General features: G+C 38.0%; 1 protein-coding gene and 3 non-coding genes across 4 annotated transcripts; 3 read left to right on the forward strand and 1 right to left on the reverse strand.

Annotated features, from left to right (window-relative positions):
* Positions 1-733: 733 nt before the first annotated feature.
* Positions 734-13046, forward strand: tmem132a (transmembrane protein 132A). Its single transcript, XM_036575304.1, is given in 12 exon segments — positions 734-754; positions 1559-1613; positions 1937-2151; positions 3334-3543; positions 4696-5207; positions 5306-5458; positions 7404-7599; positions 9060-9203; positions 10528-10730; positions 11508-11733; positions 11899-12090; positions 12222-13046. Coding segments are annotated over 12 exon segments (2952 nt in total).
* Positions 13047-17134: 4088 nt separating this feature from the next.
* trnae-cuc lies at positions 17135-17206 on the forward strand. The gene has a single exon. It is a non-coding gene; the product is annotated as a tRNA-Glu (tRNA).
* Positions 17207-20654: 3448 nt separating this feature from the next.
* trnam-cau lies at positions 20655-20726 on the forward strand. The gene has a single exon. It is a non-coding gene; the product is annotated as a tRNA-Met (tRNA).
* Positions 20727-21301: 575 nt separating this feature from the next.
* On the reverse strand, positions 21302-21374 carry trnak-cuu. The gene has a single exon. It is a non-coding gene; the product is annotated as a tRNA-Lys (tRNA).
* Between the last annotated feature and the right edge of the window lie 230 nt (positions 21375-21604).

The following is a 21604-nucleotide window of genomic DNA, read 5'->3' on the forward strand; positions in this document are numbered from 1 at the left end:
TGTGTGTTTTGAGGAATAAAGACAATCTGAAATGCATTTGCACTCACACTGAACACTAACAGGATTTTGCCTCTAATGCCTTCTGCATTTCCCCCATTACTAATCATTACTAAATACACTAAACTCAAATGAAGTGTTAACAGCTTAACTGTTGATTTTGTGAGCTTAATACTGATTCAGAGCTCTATATTGGAGCCATAGGCAGGTAAATGGTTCAGCCCTAGTTTACTAGGTGTATCATCCATCTGGAGAGGCACCATTTTCTTGGCTAGATTGCAAAAAACACAAAAAGGAGATGAAAAGAGGAGGGGACGGATGCCAGCGAATGGGAGTGGGGGAAAGAGAGAGAGGATTATTTACCATTTTAAATGAATAAATCCGTATTGTGCGAATGTGGCACAGCGGCTAAAAAGGGTGAGAGAGGGGGAGAGAGAGGGGGAGACAGAGAGAGAGAGAGTGTTATGAGGCAGCCAAACAAGCCACAAGAGCTACAGATCAAAGGGAATGAAAAAGATGAAAACTTTAAGCACTGGTAGAAATGAGGTGAAAAGGGCTAATTTCAAAATCATTCGCAAACTCTGTTCTTCCTCCTAAACCAGCACAGAAATCCTCACTCACAATGACTGAAGACAGACTAAATGATTAAATGATGAGAATGTCACTGAGAAAATGCTATAAAACGAATCCGGATGCCTGAGGGAGGAAAAGACATTCTACTTTCACTTTGACTTTTATGGGAAGCCAGACAAAGAAGGTAAGCAGACATTCTTAGAAATTCTTATATAAACTCTATAACCCATAGAAAGGTTAAAGGGGAATTCCAGCAGTTTTCACATTTTCTATCATTTTCTACATTATGCAGTCATTAAGATGTAAGTAAAGTCATTCAGAGTGGTTTTATATGAAATGATCCATTTTAGAAAAAGGATTGTTCACAGTGGTGGTGAAGGGAACCAGACTTCTAAAGTGTGTGATGCTTTTAAAGTATGAATATTCTGCCTGGTGCCTGAAACATTGTTTAACAGAAGTTTTGTAATAAGCTTTTGGCATAAAATGTATTTTTAATTACATTGATGGCGGAGGGGTACATGCAGGGTGATATAAGGCAAATTAGTCCCATAAGAAAACTTATTTTTTTGGAATTTGACACTATTTTACCATCACAAAGATTGCATTAACTGGTGGTTTTGCGTAATAAATACATGAGCTATATTGTGTTGTAGACGTCGAGACCCCTTGTTCATATCACCACCATTGTAAAGACATCTGAGTTTCAAAAGTTACTCCACAATAAAGCATTTCACTTCAAAGCACTCTCAATGACTTTGTTTACATCTCAGTGATTGAATTATGCAGATTTTTTTTTTATTGGTGAAATTCCCCTTTAATGTTGTGACATTTTTACTGTAAACATAGCCTTATAATGTCCATAGGCACAAATGAAATACTTCTTTAGAAAGAGGATAGCAGTAGTTTTAGTGGCTTTTAGTGATGATTTTTGTGTTGTTTTGCATTTTCAGGGATGAAGTTATGGGTGTGATCAGTCTCTTTGGAGCAGGATGTAGCTCTTTCACTATGAAACCTGATAATCCTCTGCTGGTCTGTGATGCTCTGTAAGTTTGAACCATTTTAATCTCGTGCAATTCCCACCCACATTTTCATCCTGTAATACTGTCATTTGGTATGAATTTACTCTTTGCATAACACTTTGTTTGAATGGTCTCAGTAAGCATCAGTTAAATCGGTAATCAGTAAGATCTAGAGAATCTAGAGTGTTTACATTGTACATTTTAAGGGGTTTCTTGTTCTATTGAAATGTCAATTGTAGCAATAGCCAAAATTCGAATTGGAGTTTTGGTTTAGCAGAAAAATCATTCTACAGTGTCTTTAACTTACCTGAATACTTCATCTGGTTCTTCATTTCCTTAAACTGAAGCCCACGCCCAGGCTCCGCCCTCTCTCTCTCTCCCAGCCCGAATCACTGTCTCCCCTCCATGGCACTCTCTCCCTCTCTCTCAGGGTGACCTGGGCCTGCTTTTCACCAACTCCAGCCCCTTCTCCTTTACACAGTCCCTGCTGCTCATGCCTCCTCTAGGAGCTGCCTCCAAGCCAGGCCTACGGGCTGCATTTGGGCCTTACTCTGTCACTCAGGTACATCAGTTATTTAGTAGTTGTCACGTCCACTAATGTAAAAAAAAAAGAGAATGAAATGATGAAATACAGATAAAAACAGAAATTCTGTTTGACCTGTATTAAATTAAAAACCACACAAAACACAATATTTAATGTTGTACCTTGTGAAATTTCTTGTTTTATTTGTTTTTTTTATTATTTTTTTAATATATGCCCACTTCAAATTTGATGCCTGCAACACGTTCCGAAGATGTTGGGACAGCAGCATGTTTACCACCATGTTACATCACATTTTCTTTTAAAATTTCTCAACAGCACTTAGTAATCATTTTGGGGCCAAAGATATTTTTTGCCATTCTTGCCATTTTTAGTGGGAGGTAGGCCAGTCTAATGGCAGCCATGCTGTTGTAACATGTAGAGAATGTGGCTTGGTGTTGTCATGTTGAAATAAGCATGGACGTCCCTGAAAAAGACATCACCTAGAAGGCAGCATGTGTTGCTCCAAAATGTGTGCATATCTTTCAGCATTACTGGTGCCTTTACAAATGTGCAAGTTACCTATGCAATAGGCATTAATACACCCCCACATCATGAAATTTTGAACTTTACACTGGTTGCAATCTGTATGACCTTTTTCTTCTTTAGCCTGAAAAACACAATGTCTATTATTTCCATAAACAATCTGAAAGTTCCACAGTTCATGTTTCCACTGTGGATCAGTCTATTTTAGATGAGCTTGAGCCCAGAGAAGTCAGAGGCGTTTCTAAATGTTGTTAAAATGTGACTTCCACTGTGCATATCTTGCATTTGTGGATGCAGTGATGAGCGGTGTTAAGTGACAACAATTTATCAAAGTAATTTATCAAAGCCCATTTGGATGAAGTTGATAGGAAAAATAATTTATTATTATTATTCACATACTTTCTTTGCCCTTTTTTGTTTAAATACACTTTAAAGTGGATTTACAAATCATCGCTTTCTGTTTTTATTTGCACTGTCCCTAACATTTTTGGAATTGAATTTGTATTTTAAAAAAATAATTTATTTCCTTTTTCTATGTGATCCAATGTTCCTATATTTAATCTTGAAACAATGAAAATGTAAATTTGAAGATAATGAAACATGAAAAACAATTTGAGCATAAGACTCTTATAGTCTTACAGTCTTACAATACTTTACCCCTTTTTTCTCTTCCTTCAGCTTGTTTCTGAACCTATTGCTCCTCTCTCCACACCTCTTGTTGCATATCTCCTTTCCAAAACGGTTGTGCGAGAATGGGAAGCTGAAGGAGTGGAGAGATTAAAGGTCAGAGTGCTGTTCCACATGAGGGGCGATGCAAACAGAGGAACATGTGTGACTCTTCATGCTTTTAAACAGACTGAGGAACAGAAAGCATCCTGCATCACTCAGGTACTGCCAAAGGTCCAGGATTTAGGTCCACAGAACTAGTTTCACAGCATTCCAAGACATACAGTAGACAGCCAGAGTATATATGGACTGTGGAATCATATTAGTGATACTGCATTTGTAAGTAATCAGCCTAAGGGACTAATTTGTCAAAAACCTTCTGTTTGCTTTCATGTTGTTTTAACATGAAGGAATGGGCGTATTGGGGCCCACTAGTGGGCCATCGACCAGTATAGATTTATAATAGGTGGGCCAGCACACTAGAAGTCACAGGCAACCCTCACAACCTATTTAGACATCAGCAAGTTAATCTAACATGAGCCAATGATAGTAAAGTCACAGAATTTGATCCATTTGATTAAGGCCGAAACTTTTGTGACAGGAGCTATGTCAGACAGTCAGGAGTGCCCAGATTTTTTTATCTGGGGGGTCAAAGTGTTATGCCACACTTTGGTAAATCCTGTATTAGAGAATTAGAAAACATATAGTACAGTATATATATATATATATATATATATATATATATATATATATATATACACACACACACATTTTTTTTTCTAACAATTTTTAAATGGCCTTCCCAAAATATCTGTTCATCATGAACTTTTAGAGTAGCAACAGCCAAAAAATATGTTCACAAATTCCTATTTAGTCAAGATCTCTTTGTATCAGAGGTCTGATCTGATTGGCCAAGCGTAGCACAGCAAAGGCAGCGCTGCATTAGTGCAGCAGCAGTGCCTTCCCCAGGTCGCTCTCTGCTATCACAGAATACTGTGATTTATGTGTGTGTATGTGTGTGTGTGTGTGTGTGTGTGTGTGTGTATACAACTGTTTCAGCTAATCAAGGACTTCTGATGGCAAAAATTAGATGGACCAGGTGGGGTTGATTAAGTTTGGAGCTAAAGTCTGCAGGAAGGTTGCTCTCCAGGAACAGGGTTTTTGACCAGTGGTATATACAATACAAGTATGGTATGGTTTGTGTGAGTTAGGAGTGGCTAGTGGCGGTTTGTGTGTGCTGGGGGCTGCACTCAGGGGCCCAGGATTTATTAACCTATCCCTCCTCATATGTTTTGCATTCCTTTATGTGTCTATCATTTTGCTCTTTTCTAATTCTTTTCCTCCTTTTCGATCTCTGTCCATCTCCACTTGAAGGCTCCTCTCGGACTGTGTGTGGTCACCATGACTTTTTCCAAGGACTGGTTTGAATCTGACCCGACTACTCATCATCACCAGGGCAGCCAAACCTTCAGACAACGTCATCCACACAGAATCCGAGCTCGTAACCACAGCCGACGACAGCAAAACTTCTCAGCAGGCCTCAGGGCCAAACCTGGAACTTTAACAGATATGATCCAGCTCTACTACTCTTCCTTCGGCACCCTGACCAACCTTAAGTTATCGCCACCTAGATGTGTGGAGGACAGGTTGCAGCAGCCGCAGAGGAAGCTCTACTACATTGGATCTGTGACTCTTGAGGATAAAGCAATGAAAAGTAACAAGACAAAGCAAGGCTTTTCCTGCTCAGACGAACTCAAAGAGGAGGAGCTATGGCTGAATTCAGATGTGCTAGTGTGTTATAATAAAGGGCCTGTGCGAGCTGGACAACCAGTAGGAATATCAGTATATCTAAGATCGAATTTTAGTGGTGAATCTGTCATTGTGAGGTATGATAGACTCTCTTTACAGCCATCCATTAAGTATCAATAACACTTTGTAAATTCACAGTCAGGTCTGTGACACTGTCTTCCTTCCTTTTGCTCAGATTTAAAGTGAAGAAAGGATTACTGTCACTGCAAGCCCAACCTGCCATGAACTCTGACCTGTGGACTGTTAAAGTGGAGAGGACATCAGGCTCCAAACATGAAACGATTTCTATAATCTGTCATAGGACTGGTACTGTTCTGGACACACATGGGTGAGATGAAAATTTGTTTTAGAATAATGTAGCTGGGCAATGTTCCTATAACATACAGTGGAGTCCAAAAGTCCACGTCGATCACATTGAGAATCTGGCATTTTTTAATTTAGAGGGTCCATATCGTACATCTTTTTGTAACACATTATTTGGATAGTCCACTTTAGATGTTTTGTAGATAATTTACTTTCGAGTTACATTCAACTAAATATCTTCTAAATTAACCAGAATTTTCTTTCAGTTTAAACCTGGCTCTAAACCATACCCTCACCCTTGTCCTACCCCTAACCCTGGCCAAATCCTAACCCCACCACTGTTTAGAATCAACTGCCTTTCATCATATTTGTTTTTTAACAATTTGAACAGCTGTAGATAATCTATTGGAACTATAGTGGACTATCCAAATAAAGTGAGGTCCACTTAAACCATTAGTGTGGTTTTATGTACCAAAAATGGTCATAATTCTTTTTTACTGTCCACTTTCCAACCTCTCTTTATCCCTTAGAAATAAACAGACTGGTTTTGTTACTGTGTATACGTAAACGACTAAATGTAAATTACTTTAAATGTATAAAGACTGATATATGCAAATGAGCTCTGTTCTAATAGGCTGTCCTGTAAAGTGCCTCATTCAAAAGACACTCAGAGCTGAAACACTCCTTAGATCTTCAGTATGAACGGGCGGGGCTAAACTGGAGTAGCCTGAATAGGTGGATAGATGTTAATGAGTAGATTCTTGTGACATCACAGAAACAATGAAATGAAAACAGGCTGTTTTTGCAGCATGGTTTCTATTTACGGATCATACGGACTGTACAATGAATGGTATGTTTTGAAACCGACGTTTACATATCACTTCAAACTCCTTTGTTTAAAAAAAGTAAAGATAAATTAGTTTTCCATGATATGGGCCCTTTAAAACTGGAAATAAACAACAGGAAGTTTTAGAATTTTGAAAGAAACAAAGAAAAGATACAGCAAGTTAAATGAAGGAGAAATAGTCAAGAATATGCACTATTTCTAGGACACTATTAACAAATTTGTGACACTGACCATGTCTGCATTCTGTGTCTGTGATGTACACAGAATCATTCAGAGTGGTCTGATGTGAAATGTTTAATTGTAGAGAAATCGACTGACTCTATCATATCTACAGTGCAAACGTAACCATTTTATTGTTCATGGAAAACCACTAGTGATTCTACATGTGTCTAAATTTTGATGATGGTAAAACTATTTTGCCTAATAACTCTCTGCATGTACCAACCCTTTGTGAACTGAAAAAAGAAGAAATACGTTTTAGGTTAAACTATTATTGCTAAACTATTGTTAAATAAGGTCTCAGGCATTAGGTAGCACATTTGTTACCATTTCATATTCATTTTGTATAAGAAAGCTTTTAGAGGCATTAAATGCTTCAGATGTCTGATTCTTATTACCACCACTGTGATCAATTCTAACCCTGTAAGTTTCTCTAGTACGAAGCATTTCACAACAAACAACTCAATGATTTTCTTTACATCTTAACCATTTAATTACGATCAGTGGATTTTTTTCTATTGAAGCTTGTGTTCAGACAAATCTCAGGTGGAACTGATCTACTGATCACGTCATAAATAGAGACAATTCTGAAATTTCTAAAATTTCAAAGATTCTACTTTGCACTCAAATTATTATGCAGATAATAGAATTTGTAATGAAAACTATTGTATTAAATGAGAAAAGAATGCAAAATAGAAGCATTTTCACTGGTGGTCTCAGACCTTTGGACCCCTAAATGTGTGTTCCATCTAATATTCAGTTCTGTACAATCTGTGTTAAATTGAGTAAAAATAGTTGAAATTACAGCTGAAAAAAACAGCTAAATTAACCTGAAGTAGACAAAAAACAACTCTCACTCATTCATGCCTTCCTTTGTCATTCTCTCCTTCCTTCCCTTGTTTAGCACCGAAACTCTGCGACAGGTGGCCTGTCTCTCAGTGGAGGGCTTACGCAGGAGCTTTGGAGTTGCAATGACGGTTGCAGCTAGCTGGTGGGTGGAGGACTCCATGCACAACAGCTTAGTATCACCACATGGTGCAGTGATGAGCTTCCTCTCCTTTACAGACAGAGACATAGTGGGCATTGCCCCCATCACAGAGGTGAGTCACTTCAGTTGCATGCTGGTGCAAATTGGCTGCTGCTTATTTCCTCAAAGCCCTAATTAGACTGAAAGTGAAATCAGGCCGTAACTGAAACAGTAGCACAACTGCCCCAGCAACAGCTCAGAGTCTGCAAAAAATAGAGCAGAGCAAATGTGAATGCTGTGCACCTTAGTTTGCACTCCTGCAGCACTTGAAGGAGAATTTCACCAGTTTTTTGAATTGTCTGCATAGTTTGATAAAAGATATGTAAACACAGTCATTTGGAGCAGTTTGATGAAATGCTTGGTTCTAGAGAAACTTCCCAAGTTTGAATAATTCACAGTGGGGGTAATAGGAACCAGTCTTCCTCTTAAAGCTCTCACTCAGACAATTATTAACCAAAATGGTTATGAATACAATGCGAAAGTTTTGGCCTAAAACTTTTTTTTTTAACACATTCATGTCGGAAAGGTACATGTGAACAGGTGTTGTACAGCAAAGTACACACTTAAAAAAGATGGTTCTTTAGTAAAGAGAATGGTTCTATTTCAAATCAATTCATACTTAAATGCTCCTTTGCATGGTGAAATGGTTCTTCAGATTGATTGAGAATTTGTTGTATATGTTTCTACATAGAACCTTTTTGAAAATGGTTCTGTATAGCACCAAAAAAGGGTTCTTCTAATGTTACAAGGTTGACATCGTTACAATAGAAGAACCTTTTGGGTACTATATAGAACCCTTTTCAAAAAGGTTCTATATGAACTGTCCACAGCACATTCTCCAGCAATCTGAAGAACTCTTTCATGATGCAAAGAAACCTTTAATCATGCAAAGGGTTCTTTGCGTTTTCACGGTTTTATATGGAACCATTTTCTTTACTAAAGAACCATAGAGGAACCATCTTTTTTAGGAATATAACCATAGCAGAACCCTTTTTGGTGCTATGTTGAACCATTTTCTGAAAGGTTCTATTTAGAACCATATACAACACACTCTCTTTCAATCTGAGGAACCATTTAAGCCTGAAATGGTTCTATATAGATCTCATGGTTCTAAACAGAACCAGTGCCCTTACTAAAGAACCCTTGAAGAACCATCTTTTTAAGTACCCAAAGGAAATGTTTTTTTTCACACTTACCACTGTTTCAGAAGAAACAGTGCAGTTCCAGTGTATCATAGATCTATTGATTATTGTTCTGAGTCAGTAAGTGTATCTATGATGCACCATTTCACATCAGACCACTCTGAATGACTTTGTTTAGGGAACATGTCAGCAACTGAATTCTGCAGAAAATGTAACCTAGTCATAAAAACAAAATAATTGTTTCACTCAAGCCTGTTCATGAGAAATAATTCCTGATTAGGTTTTCAACAGATTGGTGAAACAAGGCTGTTACACTTCCCTTCAAGTTTATGCTAACCTTGCTTTTGAAAGACTGGAAAACTCTCACTCTTTTATTTTCTTCCATTAACAGAGCAACACAATAATAAACACGGCCATCTTGACGAGCCAACCTGTTTCCCTCCCTGTTATAGTACTGGGAGTGGGGCATGATGGGAAAGTATCAGACATTACTGCAGCAGTAAAGTGCCAATCAACCAATGAAGATATCGTCAAGGTAAACTGACTGTTGTGATTTAGGGATCCACTCAGCTTGTTACATGTGTGTTCTGAGGATAGAAATGTGTGGCTACTAATCCACAAGATCTGTTTATATTAGATTATTATATACAACATTGTCTTCTATCTTAAGGCCAGAGCACACTAACCCAACAAACACCTACTAACCTGAACTGGTGTACTGCACCTGTGTGTGATTGTTGGAAGACTCCAACAATATTTTCCTCTCATTCACACTGTTCTGGAAACTTCTCCATCTACACTGTTTTAGAAAGTTGTCACCCATTTAAACTGTTCTACAAGGTTCCCCCCTCCATTCACACTGTTCTTGAATGTTCTCCTTTCCATTCATACTGTTATAGAACGTGCTCATCTATCCACAATGTTCTAGAATGTTATTCCTTATTCACATTGTTCTACAATGTTCTCCTTTGCATTCACTATTCTACAAGGTTCTCCCCTCCATTCACAGTTCTAGAATTTTCATTCCTCCATTAACACTGTTCTAGAATGTTATCCCTTATTCACATTGTTCTAGAATTTTATCCCATATTCACATTGTTCCAGAATGTTGTCACGTATTCACACTGTTCTAGAATGTTATCTGTTATTCACAGTTCTAAAATGTTATCTCTTCTTCACCCTGTTATTCACACTGTTCTAGAATGTTATTCACACTGTTCTAGAATGTTATCCATTACTCACACTGTTCTAGAATGTTATTCCTTATATACATCGATCTACAATGTTCTCCTTTGCATTCACTATTCTACAAGGTTCTCCCCTCCATTCACAGTTCTAGAATTTTCATCCCACCATTAACACTGTTCTAGAATGTTATCCCTTATTCACACTGTTCTAGAATGTTATGCCATATTCATACTGTTATTTACATGGCTCTAGAACATTATACTTATTCACACTGTTCTAGAACATTATCCCTTATTCCCTCTGTTCTAGAATGTTATCCCTTATTCGCTCTGTTCTAGAATGTTTTCCCTTATTCATAGTGTTCTAAAATGTTTTCCCCTCCATTCGCGCTGTTCTAGAATGTTCCACAGCTGTCACCCCAATTCACACTGTTGCAGAATGTTCTCCCCTCTGTTTTCACTGTTCTATAACTCTCTCCCAATTCACTCTGTTCTAGAATGTTTTTCCCATTTACATTGGTTTGCTTGGATTATCAGTTTTTAAAGGTTCTAAAACATTAGAGCTGTTGTTAGTGTGGTGTTTGTTGGGTAAGTGTGCTGTGGCCTTAAAATGCGCATTGTCTTCTTCTCAATTATCTGCACATGCTCAATATGCGGGTTGTCTTGTTGCAGGTGTCAAGTGATTGCTCAGCCCTTTTTGTTGATGGGAGTGAATCTGGGAAAGGTAGTATATGTGTGGAAGTGGAGTTCTCTCTGGGCACCCTCAAGGCCTCTTTATGCCTGGCTGTGTGGGCTCCAGTGGTTCCTCTCCGTATCTCTCTCTCTGATGCTGTCCTGAGCCCCATCAGTGGCTGGAGCTACTACACAGACAGCGGGTATGTTCTGCTCTTTAGGTCTCTGATGCAGGAGTATAAGAGTAAGCAATGTGGAATTTTCCCTGTCCTGTGGTATGAAAATTCACCAGCCTCTGAAAAGAAAAGACACTTTGTTGAAAGCTGTGATTCACTGGCTTGGATTAAACAGAATGATAAGAACAACAATATCTTGGCCCTAATTTCCAATTGACCACTGCATGGCAATGAAGAAATTCATGAAGTAGAGGGCCCATCCCCTGCATTGTATGAGACTATGTCCATAGGGTAGTTGGTGAGTTGAAAAAGAAGGGTGACAAGGATGGCAGGGTACTGGTAATGCCAATAGGAGTGAGCAGAAGCATTCCGTAGCCCTGGACTATTATTCAGATCATCCCACTGCAATTGACCAGATACTATCCATCCTCATATCCTACTGCAGTGGATTCCGAGTCCTTTGATTAAAAACACTTATCTTTAGTTATATGGCTATTATGTAGCCAAAATTAGTAAGGTAACTGTTTTTCAAGCTAGCTGTCCCATATGGAAGAAAATTATATGCTGAATGGCATCAGTGACATTTAGAAGGATTTGCTGCCTTCTTGTTTTTACAGGTTTTGTACTGTTTCTAATTTGATCATTCACTTTCATTGTGAATATCCTCACCACTGTGGAACTTCATTGATTCATTGAGATTCCTAGATTTCAAAATCATCTTTGCTTATCTCTCTCTTTCTCTCTCTCTCTCTCTCTCTCTCTCTCTCTCTCTCTCTCTCTCTTTGACTTCTCTCTCTTCTTCAGATGCAATCCAGTCTATCAAAGATCCACCATACAGATCCTTGCACAATTCAGTGCCCAAGCAGTGGTTCCAGGGGGCCAGCCAACCTACATGCTTGGATCACCTGATTGGTTTGTAGACGTAACAAACCTGGTTCGTGATTGGCTGAGGATAGACAACCCACGTGTTGCGGCTCTTGACAAGCAAAACCACCTAATCGGCTTGGAACCTGGTTTTACTTCACTACATGTTAGTATCTGGAGAGATTAAATTCTAGATATATTACAGAAATGCAGAAATATTTAATAAACATAGATATGAAATTTTATTTTCATGGGAAATTGGACTGAGCTATATATAAGCATTTTTCTGACGTTAAATGGACAGAAGTTATTGTTTATCCTTCTTTCTTAGGTGATATCAAATCAGTGGGATGGAGTGCTTGGCAGTGCTGATGTCTTTGTGACCTCTGAACCAGTGGCCCCTGGTGACCTCTCTGTGCAGTTGGTGGGTGGGCTTGGTCTGTCAATCAATTTAAACCCTTCTCATCCTTCTGTCATCACAGCAACAGTGACTTCTCACAACACCCTTTATAACCATGGGCAGGTACGCGCTCCTTATAGTAGTCCTGATTATTATCGTGTTTACAAACTATTCTGAAGTAGAGAGTTCATATTTTCTGCCACTCAGTTACTCTACAATTTACTAATCATCTATTCTTCGGCCTTGTCTCCCAGGAAGCATCTGTCAGTGTTTGGCTACAGTTTGCTGATGATACTGCGACACTGGTCTCTGCATTCAGTGGAGTCCCATTTTCTCTACGCCTGACCTCATTGGCTGAATCTGTGGTTGTCGTAACGCCTGCTCCATCACAGCGTGTCTTAGCACAAGGCGATGGCGGAGGGCCTCTTGTGAAAGCGGAGCTTCTGGTGTCCACTTGTGAGCTCATGTCGAACCACATTGAGATGGCTGGGGTCAGAGAAGGTGGTGGGAATCGAAGACTGGCTAAAGGCTCTGGTTGGATAAGGGTGAATCTAGATACAGACCTATGGCCTCTAGAAAGTGAAGATGCTGACTTTGAGATGACTGATGCTTCTGATATGCTCGTAGAGTCAGAAAAGGACGTGTATGGAAATTCTGAAGAGGAGCAAACATCACTGAACTCCTCTAAAGACTATGAAGACAATGCTGGCAATGGCATGGTTGCCAGGAATGACCTGGAGAGGGCGGTACTGACCCCCAACCACGAGGAAAGTGCGGTCTATTTTTCTCCTGGGGCAGAGAAAGAGGGTACGGAAGGAAAAACTGCCAGTCGAGAGATGGAAGTAGGAGTTGGAGCAGTTCTTTCTCTCCTCTGTCTCTCATCCCTCCTGTTTCTCGTAAACTGCCTGCCATGCGCATTGAGGGAACACAAGAAGCGACAAAGAGAACGAGAAATAAAGGCAGAAATGGAGTGTAGTGTGGAGCAGGATGAGGAAGGAAAGGATTTACAGAAAAGACAGGCTGTGATTATGAGAGTAGAAGAGAACGAAGAGACTTGTTGTGTCAAGTCACAAGTTTGACACTTTTAAAAAATACTCAGAAAAACACCATTTATACTTTGAACCTTTCCCACTGAGTGTTTGTTGTTTGCCTCAGAGGAGGTCAGCTTTTCAAAAAATAAAGTAGAATAAAATGGAATATGTCTTATATCTTATTAAAATTTTAATACTAGAAAACGTAGTGTATGTTTTTTCATCACATAGCACCATGAACTTTTAATGGATCATTGTCAATGCATGTTTTTAATCTCCAGTTTCTACACTATTGCAGAAAAAGTGAAGACTAGCGAAGCTTTGAATATATATTTCCATGCTACCTGAGACCATAAAGCAGATGTATAAATAAAAATGTAAATAAAATGTTTTTATATTTGTTTGATTTAAATTTTTTGTTTATGTTTAATCTGTTTGTCAGTTTAAATCCACTGTGATATTACACAATGTATTGGGTCTTTAATAAAAGACCCATAATATATCTTTAAAATTAATTTTTAAATTTCCCATCTTTTCAACACTGGTTAGAATAAGGATGTATTGATTTTTTAGATCTCAGCTGCTAAAATAAAACTAAATATTTTTCCTTGACAGTATAGTGTGTTAACCCTGTTACTGACATTTCTGTAGTGATTTTAACATGATTAAAATCTATGAAGAACATAAAATATACATGTATCATAGTGTGTAATCATACGCAAATTTCAAGATACGATACGTACTGTCATTTTTGCATCACGATATGATACATTTTTGACATAGAATTAGAAAAGAAATGCTATTTTTTGGTAATTCTCAAAACTTTTTTTCTTTAGTTTTTTAAGCACAAGTTATTTTCTTATAAGACACAAAATAAATAGAAAAAGTATAAACAAAAGTGAAAGATCTGTATAAAAGTAAACAACAAATGTAAACTACAGGGCTACATCTCAGTTTACAATTTCTTCTTATTAAAATGGACCTATTATGCTTTTCTGGTTTTGTCCTTTTCCTTGGTGTGTTATGTGGCTTTTTGTGCATGTTAACAGTTTGCAAAGCTACAAAATCCAAAGTTCACGCCAGAAGAAATAACTCTTTCCCACAGAAACCACTTTTCTCTGCTGCCTAAAACACCTCATTGAAATTCCAGCCCTTTTCCTTTGTTACAAGATGATGCAGTCTCATAACACAATCTTTATTGCCTGCCTCCCGCTAAGCTTGGCACACCTTCACACAACGCACAGCAACTACTGGAGTTCACTACATGAGTTATGCTTTACAACATAGCATATAACCTTAGGCCTGTGCTATTGTTGCTGTTTCCAGGCAGTTAGCTACATGATGTAGGAAATATTAGTGAGGCTACCATTCAAATTTCTTTTCAGCAGAAATTTCCACTTCAGTCGGTATTGAAGCACCGTTTCCAGATTTATAATTATAATATAATAAATAATTCCAGAATTGTTTATTATTTAGTGTGCTTAAATAATATTGAATAATAAATAAAAAATGCACATTTCAGTCAGTCAGTGGACGAACAATTATTATCACGATGTAGAGAAATGACACAGTTATAAAATTACATCTGAAATATAAGAAAGCTACAAAGTAAAAACTTAGCACTCTGAAGCGTCCTACTCCAGTCTAGCTTGCGAAGGTGGATCAGGTCTACCAACTTGTTCTACCTGACTTTCAGAATTGGGCTCAAACTGTAACAGCAGAACCGACCCAGTGTAAGAATAGCCAGAGCAGTGTTTACAACTGCTCAGAAGAGCAGGGTTTGTCTGCAGACTGCAAGACAGGGGCAGAACTTGCATGCTGCTACTGCTTTCATGAATCAGAACAGAGTGGGTGATCTCACCATTCAGAGTAGGCCCTAAAAATGCAATTTTGAATACTGAAAATAAAAGGCCCTTTTCTGTTCCACTTTATATGGAGCAGCAGTAACATAACTGTTCCTCCATTGAATGTGCAATGGAAAAGTCAAACAAGAAGCTGCTAGGTTTCCCCTGACTCCCGTAACTGACACATTTGGTCAGTGTCTGCACAAATGAGTTAGCATATCTGAGCTATTCGCACAGGTATCAGATCCTCGTGTTAAGCAATCTTAGCTCTCTGTCACCATTCAGTCTACCACTATTTGTCCTTCATTCTTGTACTCACCTGAGAAACCTTGCCATTTCTAACAGCTTGGCTAATCACACATCCAAGGTAGGCTAACATGGATAGGTAATAACATGGATTGTGCTAATTAGAACTAGAACCAAAATTCATTATATTTTGGAATAAAAATCATACATTTTTAAAGTAACCCTCCCAACCATGCCCACCATTTTCATGAGTTAATGCAAGATGTAGAAACCATAATATGAATCAGTGTCAGTATGAATATCAACTGACATAAGAATTTAAGTTCAAATAACTATTTGTTAATTTGCATACTAGTGCAATACTGTCACACAGCTGGAGCAATCTGTAAAACTCTCACCTTTTATTATTAAATTCTGTTACAGGTATCATTAAACTCTGTTGCTGTCTTGACCTCAAACGTATCTACTGTTACGTCATAGTTATCGGCGTGCTTGTTCTGCATAAGACGATGCACACAGTTCACACAGTTTTTTAAGTTTGCGTGTAGAAAGAAAGAAAGAAAGAACATGGTCAGTGCTCAGGTTCATCACCTCAGGTATGCATTTGTCCAGTTTCAAACCTGAAGCTTCAACTTGGTCTTCGTGGTCCGTTGTTTTTTACCTAGTTAGTTAACGTTACCGACCTGTAGAGCACCAATATAAGGTAGGTTGATTTTCTTATTTCTCTAAGTGCTGACCCTACCGCATGCAGTCTTGTGTTTAAAGGAGTTTCAAACAAGAGAGAGATTTGCTAAACAAATCAGACTCGAATATCTGCGCATTTTGCGGAAGCTGGCTTTAGCTAGCAGTCAGTCAGATGGACGCTATGGTGTTCAACCAGACAGCTAGCTAAGTTAGCTAGCCAGCTAGTTGGCTAACTCAGTGGCAGTAAGTGCCGCCCTGGTGGCTACAGCCACTGCATTTAGATGGACGGACGGACGGACGGACGGATGGATACTTTATTGATCCCGAAGGAAACTGAGCAGCCAGTAGCAGTCACACAACACAGGACAGTAATAATAATAATAAGGCTGAAACAATATAAAAGGAAGGGTAAATATAAAAAATCCTATCTACGGGCATATATACAAAGAAAAATATACAAAAATCTGGAATAAGATCTATAACCTAAGATGAAAATGGCACTGCAATAATGACTATACAAGGAGGCGCAGGTTACGGCATATTATGACAATACTAAATAAATATGTGCATATATTGGTACTGAAATAAAGTGTCTAAAATAAAGTGTCTAGGTGTGGAGTGTCCAAATGTGCAAGGTGCCCGATAGGGGGTACAGAAAGTGCAGTATGTAACGTTACAGTAAGGCGTCCATATGTGCAAATAAATAAAATAAACCTAAACCTATGATTTTGCGTGCAACTAAACAGTTTAGCATGAAACTAAACTGTATTTCAACTAAACAGTTTTCTTTAACCATTACAGTTTTAAAATCAAAGATATTTCAGTCAAATACTCGTTCGCAGAAGCCGCAAATCTGTAATATTTAAAGAAAGCATTCCCGCTTTCTACTAGCATTTTGTTTCCAAAAGAAAGCTGCTGCAGCCGTCAAGTAAGTCTCGCCGAGCCCAGCGTTTAGGTGTCCGTTACCGTTGGCTACCACACCACTGCTGGGATCTGTCAGGTTACTGTCAGGCCACACTAAACAGCTTTAAACCTCCGTGAACATATCCTTTGTAATACTTCAAAAATAGTATATATGTCCAGATAAGATTTATCCACAATATCTTTAAACTTGATTGTGCAGCGCCTTTAAGATGACTTAACGTAAGCTAGTGCTTTCAGAAAACATAGATAGATAACCTAAATGAGTAAGGAGAAGGCGATGGATTTCAGACATTTCTGTTCTGTGATGTGACCTACGTAATTTATTGATAAACAATACACAGCGGATTAGTCATAGTCCTGTTATGACTGTATGATTTTAATGTGGACGTTTTCGCGGTGTGCGTTGATGAGGGATGGTGTGAAAGCTTATTGCAACACTCCCTGGTGGTCTAGTGGTTAGGATTCGGCGCTCTCACCGCCGCGGCCCGGGTTCGATTCCCGGTCAGGGAACATACGTTTTGGTGAGTGAAGCAGCCTTAATTTTTTACATCTTGCAGAGCGCTGTGCTACATATCCACAGAACTGACTTCTTCTTAATTTTGTTGTAGCTTCAGTAGTGATGGTAAGAAATAAGTAGGACACTCTTGAAAGTTTCAGTTCTTTTGGAGCTCTTGTGTTCGAAGCAGGGGTGTTGAAATGGTTGGAAATACATATTCCCTGCTTCACCATGTACTGGATTCAGCTCCGGCTTTACGACCCTTTTTTAGTCTTAACCTTATTGAGGTGTCACTTTTTCAGAATTCTTAACAGCCACTGAATTATGTGGATAAATAGGCTAAGCTTATCAGAATAACCATTTTTTAAATCTCTTGTAAATCCACACACATCTAACTTAGGAAGGGGCACTATTCTGTGCACAGATACTACGCATATGTATTGTCCATGAGTGTAATTCAGTGTATTTAGCTTTTAACAGGGCTGTTAGTTTGCACAAAATATTTAAACATTCCTGATACCATAGCCTGTGTAACGTTGGGTCACGTGCAAAATCCAGGTTTCAATACATCAGATCAAAGCAACTGATTCATTTTGCTCAAACAGTTCAAATGATTCTGTATGAGCATCATTAAGCCTGAGTACTGCTACTATGATACTGTTAATTAGGGTTTAAAACTACTTAGGCCTGCTGTGCTTAAACATGGAAATTTAAAGCATGGATTACAGCTATGATTACACGCTTCAGCTGTCCGTGTTTCAGTCTGAAGTTGCGTCAAACCCAGGCTGGATCCCAAACGGCACTGTACTCCCTAAATAGTGTGCTAACTATGGGAGTTTAGAAATTCTAGCCTCTACAGCCAGACAGTAGATCGATTATGGAGAATGGATGTGACTGAGTCCCAAATGACTATTTTTTAGCTGTTTTTTGCTCCGTTGGGCTGCAGGATCCAGTATTTAAATTCCTACGTTGTGCACTATGTAGGGAGCAGGGAGCCATTTGAGATTCAGCCCCACCACGAAAAGAGGGCGCTGCTGGATTGGTGCTAAATAAGACTCGTGGTGGTGTCTGAATGACTGAATACACAAGCTGAATAAACAAGTAGAATCAAATGTGTGTGATTAGATTAGATAAGATTAGACAGCCCTGTTCTTGCTAATATTCACTAACTAGCCAGAAAACACTCAACTTTACAGTCGAGTAGATTTTAACACATATTTATACTCAGTATGAATCAGTCTGCTTTGGTAATTAAACTGGTAAATGAAATGCTTTATAAATAAAATAAGTGTTAAGCACAGTTAACCTCAAAACAAACAAAAAAAAACCGCCGCTAGATGGTGCTGCAGTAGCGCTACCGCCATTTTGGACTGAAAGCGCCAAAGGAAAGAGCCCTGAACCTACAGACAATCCTGCGCCTACACAGATTTACTCCAGTAAATAAGACGGTCTTGTTTCTAACATATGATACTAATTCAAGTAGAATAAGTGAGGTTATGAAACTAATAACCTTACTGAGCAAATTTCATATACACAGATCCAGAGTCATGTTACTGTTTTTTTTTATTCCTTATTACAAATACAACAGAACAAAAGAGCTTAAAGACATCCTTTCTGTTGAATGAAATTATTAAAACACTACATTAAATAACACGGATACATGTATGACTTATATATTGCTCAAATGTATTATTAATACTTTAATAATAATAATAATAATAACAATAACTTCAAACTTTTATTCATTTTTAAAATTTATATTTATCTTTTTTCAGTTTTAATTTTTATTTATGTAATTTTCAAAAAGGTTGTTACTTAGTTGTTTATGTGTGGATGTATGTATTGGCCTTTATTTGAATAGATTCAGTAACATTTGTATGTGTAATTCTTCCAAGATGTAATTGGAGCTGTACAGTTACCCCATATATGACTGTGTAAAATAATTTAAAAAAATAATAATAATAATAAAAAAATAATAATAAATAAAAACAGAACCTATAGACAGTATGGCAGAGGAGAGGAAGTGAAATCAAAGAAAACAGTATTTGGTAATAAACTGTAAAAGTTACCAGTGTAACAGTAAAAAGTTTGCCTTGTTCGGTTTCCCTAAAACCCTGACAGGTAATTATCTCAGTGTAGAAATGATTCGAGTCTTTTTAAGTGGGAGCTTTTCAAGTCATCAGTAAATTGTATGAGAAGCACTAATATTTCTGTGTAAGTTAATTTTTTGTAAGACTTTCAGGCGATAAAATATTTAAAATGTTTAATAAAATAACAGCAATTTATTAAAAGAAAGTTGGATCTGCAAAATAAAAAAGTGTTTAAAATAGAAATGAAGTATTGGATTACGTCCCTCAAAATGATAAATGATAAGAAGAGAGGATATCTGGAGCTTGGCAACATATTTTGAATCCCTCAGTGTCCGGTTATCATTATGATGTACTTTTTATTTATTTATTTTGTTTATTTGTTTATTTTATTATACTTTGTTTTATTTTAGATAATTTTGCTACTGTTAATCTGCTCATTTAGTGTAGCAGTGGTGTGTATTGTAGTGATGTGTGCTGTAATTGTAGTGAATAACTGTATCAATTTAAAAAATGTAAAAAAAAAACTGTCCCTGACCTGAATTAGTAGAGCCAGTTTAGAAATTCTCTGGTAATATTTATAATACAGTTATCTGAATGTTGTTTTTCAGGCTGTTATTCGTCTTGTAAGGGCTCTGAGAAGAATGAGATCAGGGTGGGATTCTGTAAGATTTCAACCCTTTGCACACATAACTGAATAACTGAATAACTGCACACAACTTTATTCATAACACCCAGTTATTTTTATTGTGACTGATCACTTGTGAATTACGCAAGTTTACCTGAAACCATTACATTACAGTCCTTTTTTGGAGCTAGGGGTCACTTTCGGCCATTTCCCCATTTATCTTTGTAACTACAAGCCATCACTAAAAGCCCATTCACGTCTAATTTTAATCGAGTAATCGTGACAGCCCCAGTGTTGAAGCTGAAGTCAGTTTCCTCTTCGCCAGCGTCTTGTTCAAACTGTCCCGTTCCACCTTAAATGGTGCAGCGGTTACATTCTGATACTAACTAACCTAGTAATGCTGTTTAACACTGCAGACAAAGCAGCTAAAACACAGCTTCGTTTGGAAAGACTGTAGGTAAATTTACAAAGTCGTTACTGGATTGAAAAGGTAAACTGCTATGAAGTTGTTCAGTTAACCCACACAAATCACTCTGGCAAATGTCCCACTCTTAAAAAAGATAAGTGAGGTTCTATTTAGAACCATGAACCAGTTCACGCTTAAATGGTTCTTTGCATGGTAAAGTGGTTCTTCAGATTAATAGAGAAAGTGTCGTATATGGTTCTATATGTAATCTTTCGAAAAAGGTAAACTGCTATGAATTTGTTCAAAGGTTTAATCTATACATACGGATTCACCCCCATCAGAGCAGAGTGGCGCAGCGGAAGCGTGCTGGGCCCATAACCCAGAGGTCGATGGATCGAAACCATCCTCTGCTAACTTTTCCCTAAACACGGTAATTCCAGTCCGCCATATACCACAATGACAAACAAGTACGATAAACGTAGTTGGAAGGCTTTTATTTCTTTGTCCAATGAAATAAGATACCAAAAACCTGTTGTGTCCTCTACACACGTATTACGACACCTACCGGACATCTGCGTTAAATGCAAGTGTTTCACAAATATGCTTACCGTACGATTCAGTGGAGAGGATGCACGAGACTCTCTCAAAGCAAATTTGCCAAATTAAAAACAAACAAAAAAGACAAAGTAATGGTTAAATACATGATATGAGAACCATTATTTTAATAGATAATTGCTTATCAGAAGTCACAATTAATTTTACTCATCCTGAACGTTTTTTCAATAAACCACAAAGAATGCAGATGTCCTGTTTGCCTGTTTCATACATGCTCGTCCGTAAACTGAGTTGAAATTGAGCAGTTATGCATCTTATGTGGTACCTAGATTATCAAAGTCGCACCGTAACTGCTCCTGGCGTATTAATGCCTTGATCAGCATTCAACGTGTAAATTAAAAATAGACTTGTATTGACTCCAAAAATGTATTTGCGCCCAACGTGGGGCTCGAACCCACGACCCTGAGATTAAGAGTCTCATGCTCTACCGACTGAGCTAGCCGGGCTGTATGCGAGTAATTCACCACATGGTTCAAAAGGATGCGACTGACTAGCTCTTCACTGATTCCTGGGCGCCTTCTGCTGGCCATCGTTGGTATTGTTCACTTTGCCATGAGCCCAAGATCAGTTAACCCACATAAATAACTGGCAAATGTCCCACTCTTAAAAAAGATAAGCAAGGTTCTATTAAGAACCATGAACCAGTTCACGCTTAAATGGTTCTTTGCATGGTGAA

The sequence above is a fragment of the Colossoma macropomum genome, unplaced genomic scaffold (assembly GCF_904425465.1).
Source record: "Colossoma macropomum unplaced genomic scaffold, Colossoma_macropomum, whole genome shotgun sequence".
Classification (NCBI taxonomy): Eukaryota; Metazoa; Chordata; class Actinopteri; order Characiformes; family Serrasalmidae; genus Colossoma; species Colossoma macropomum.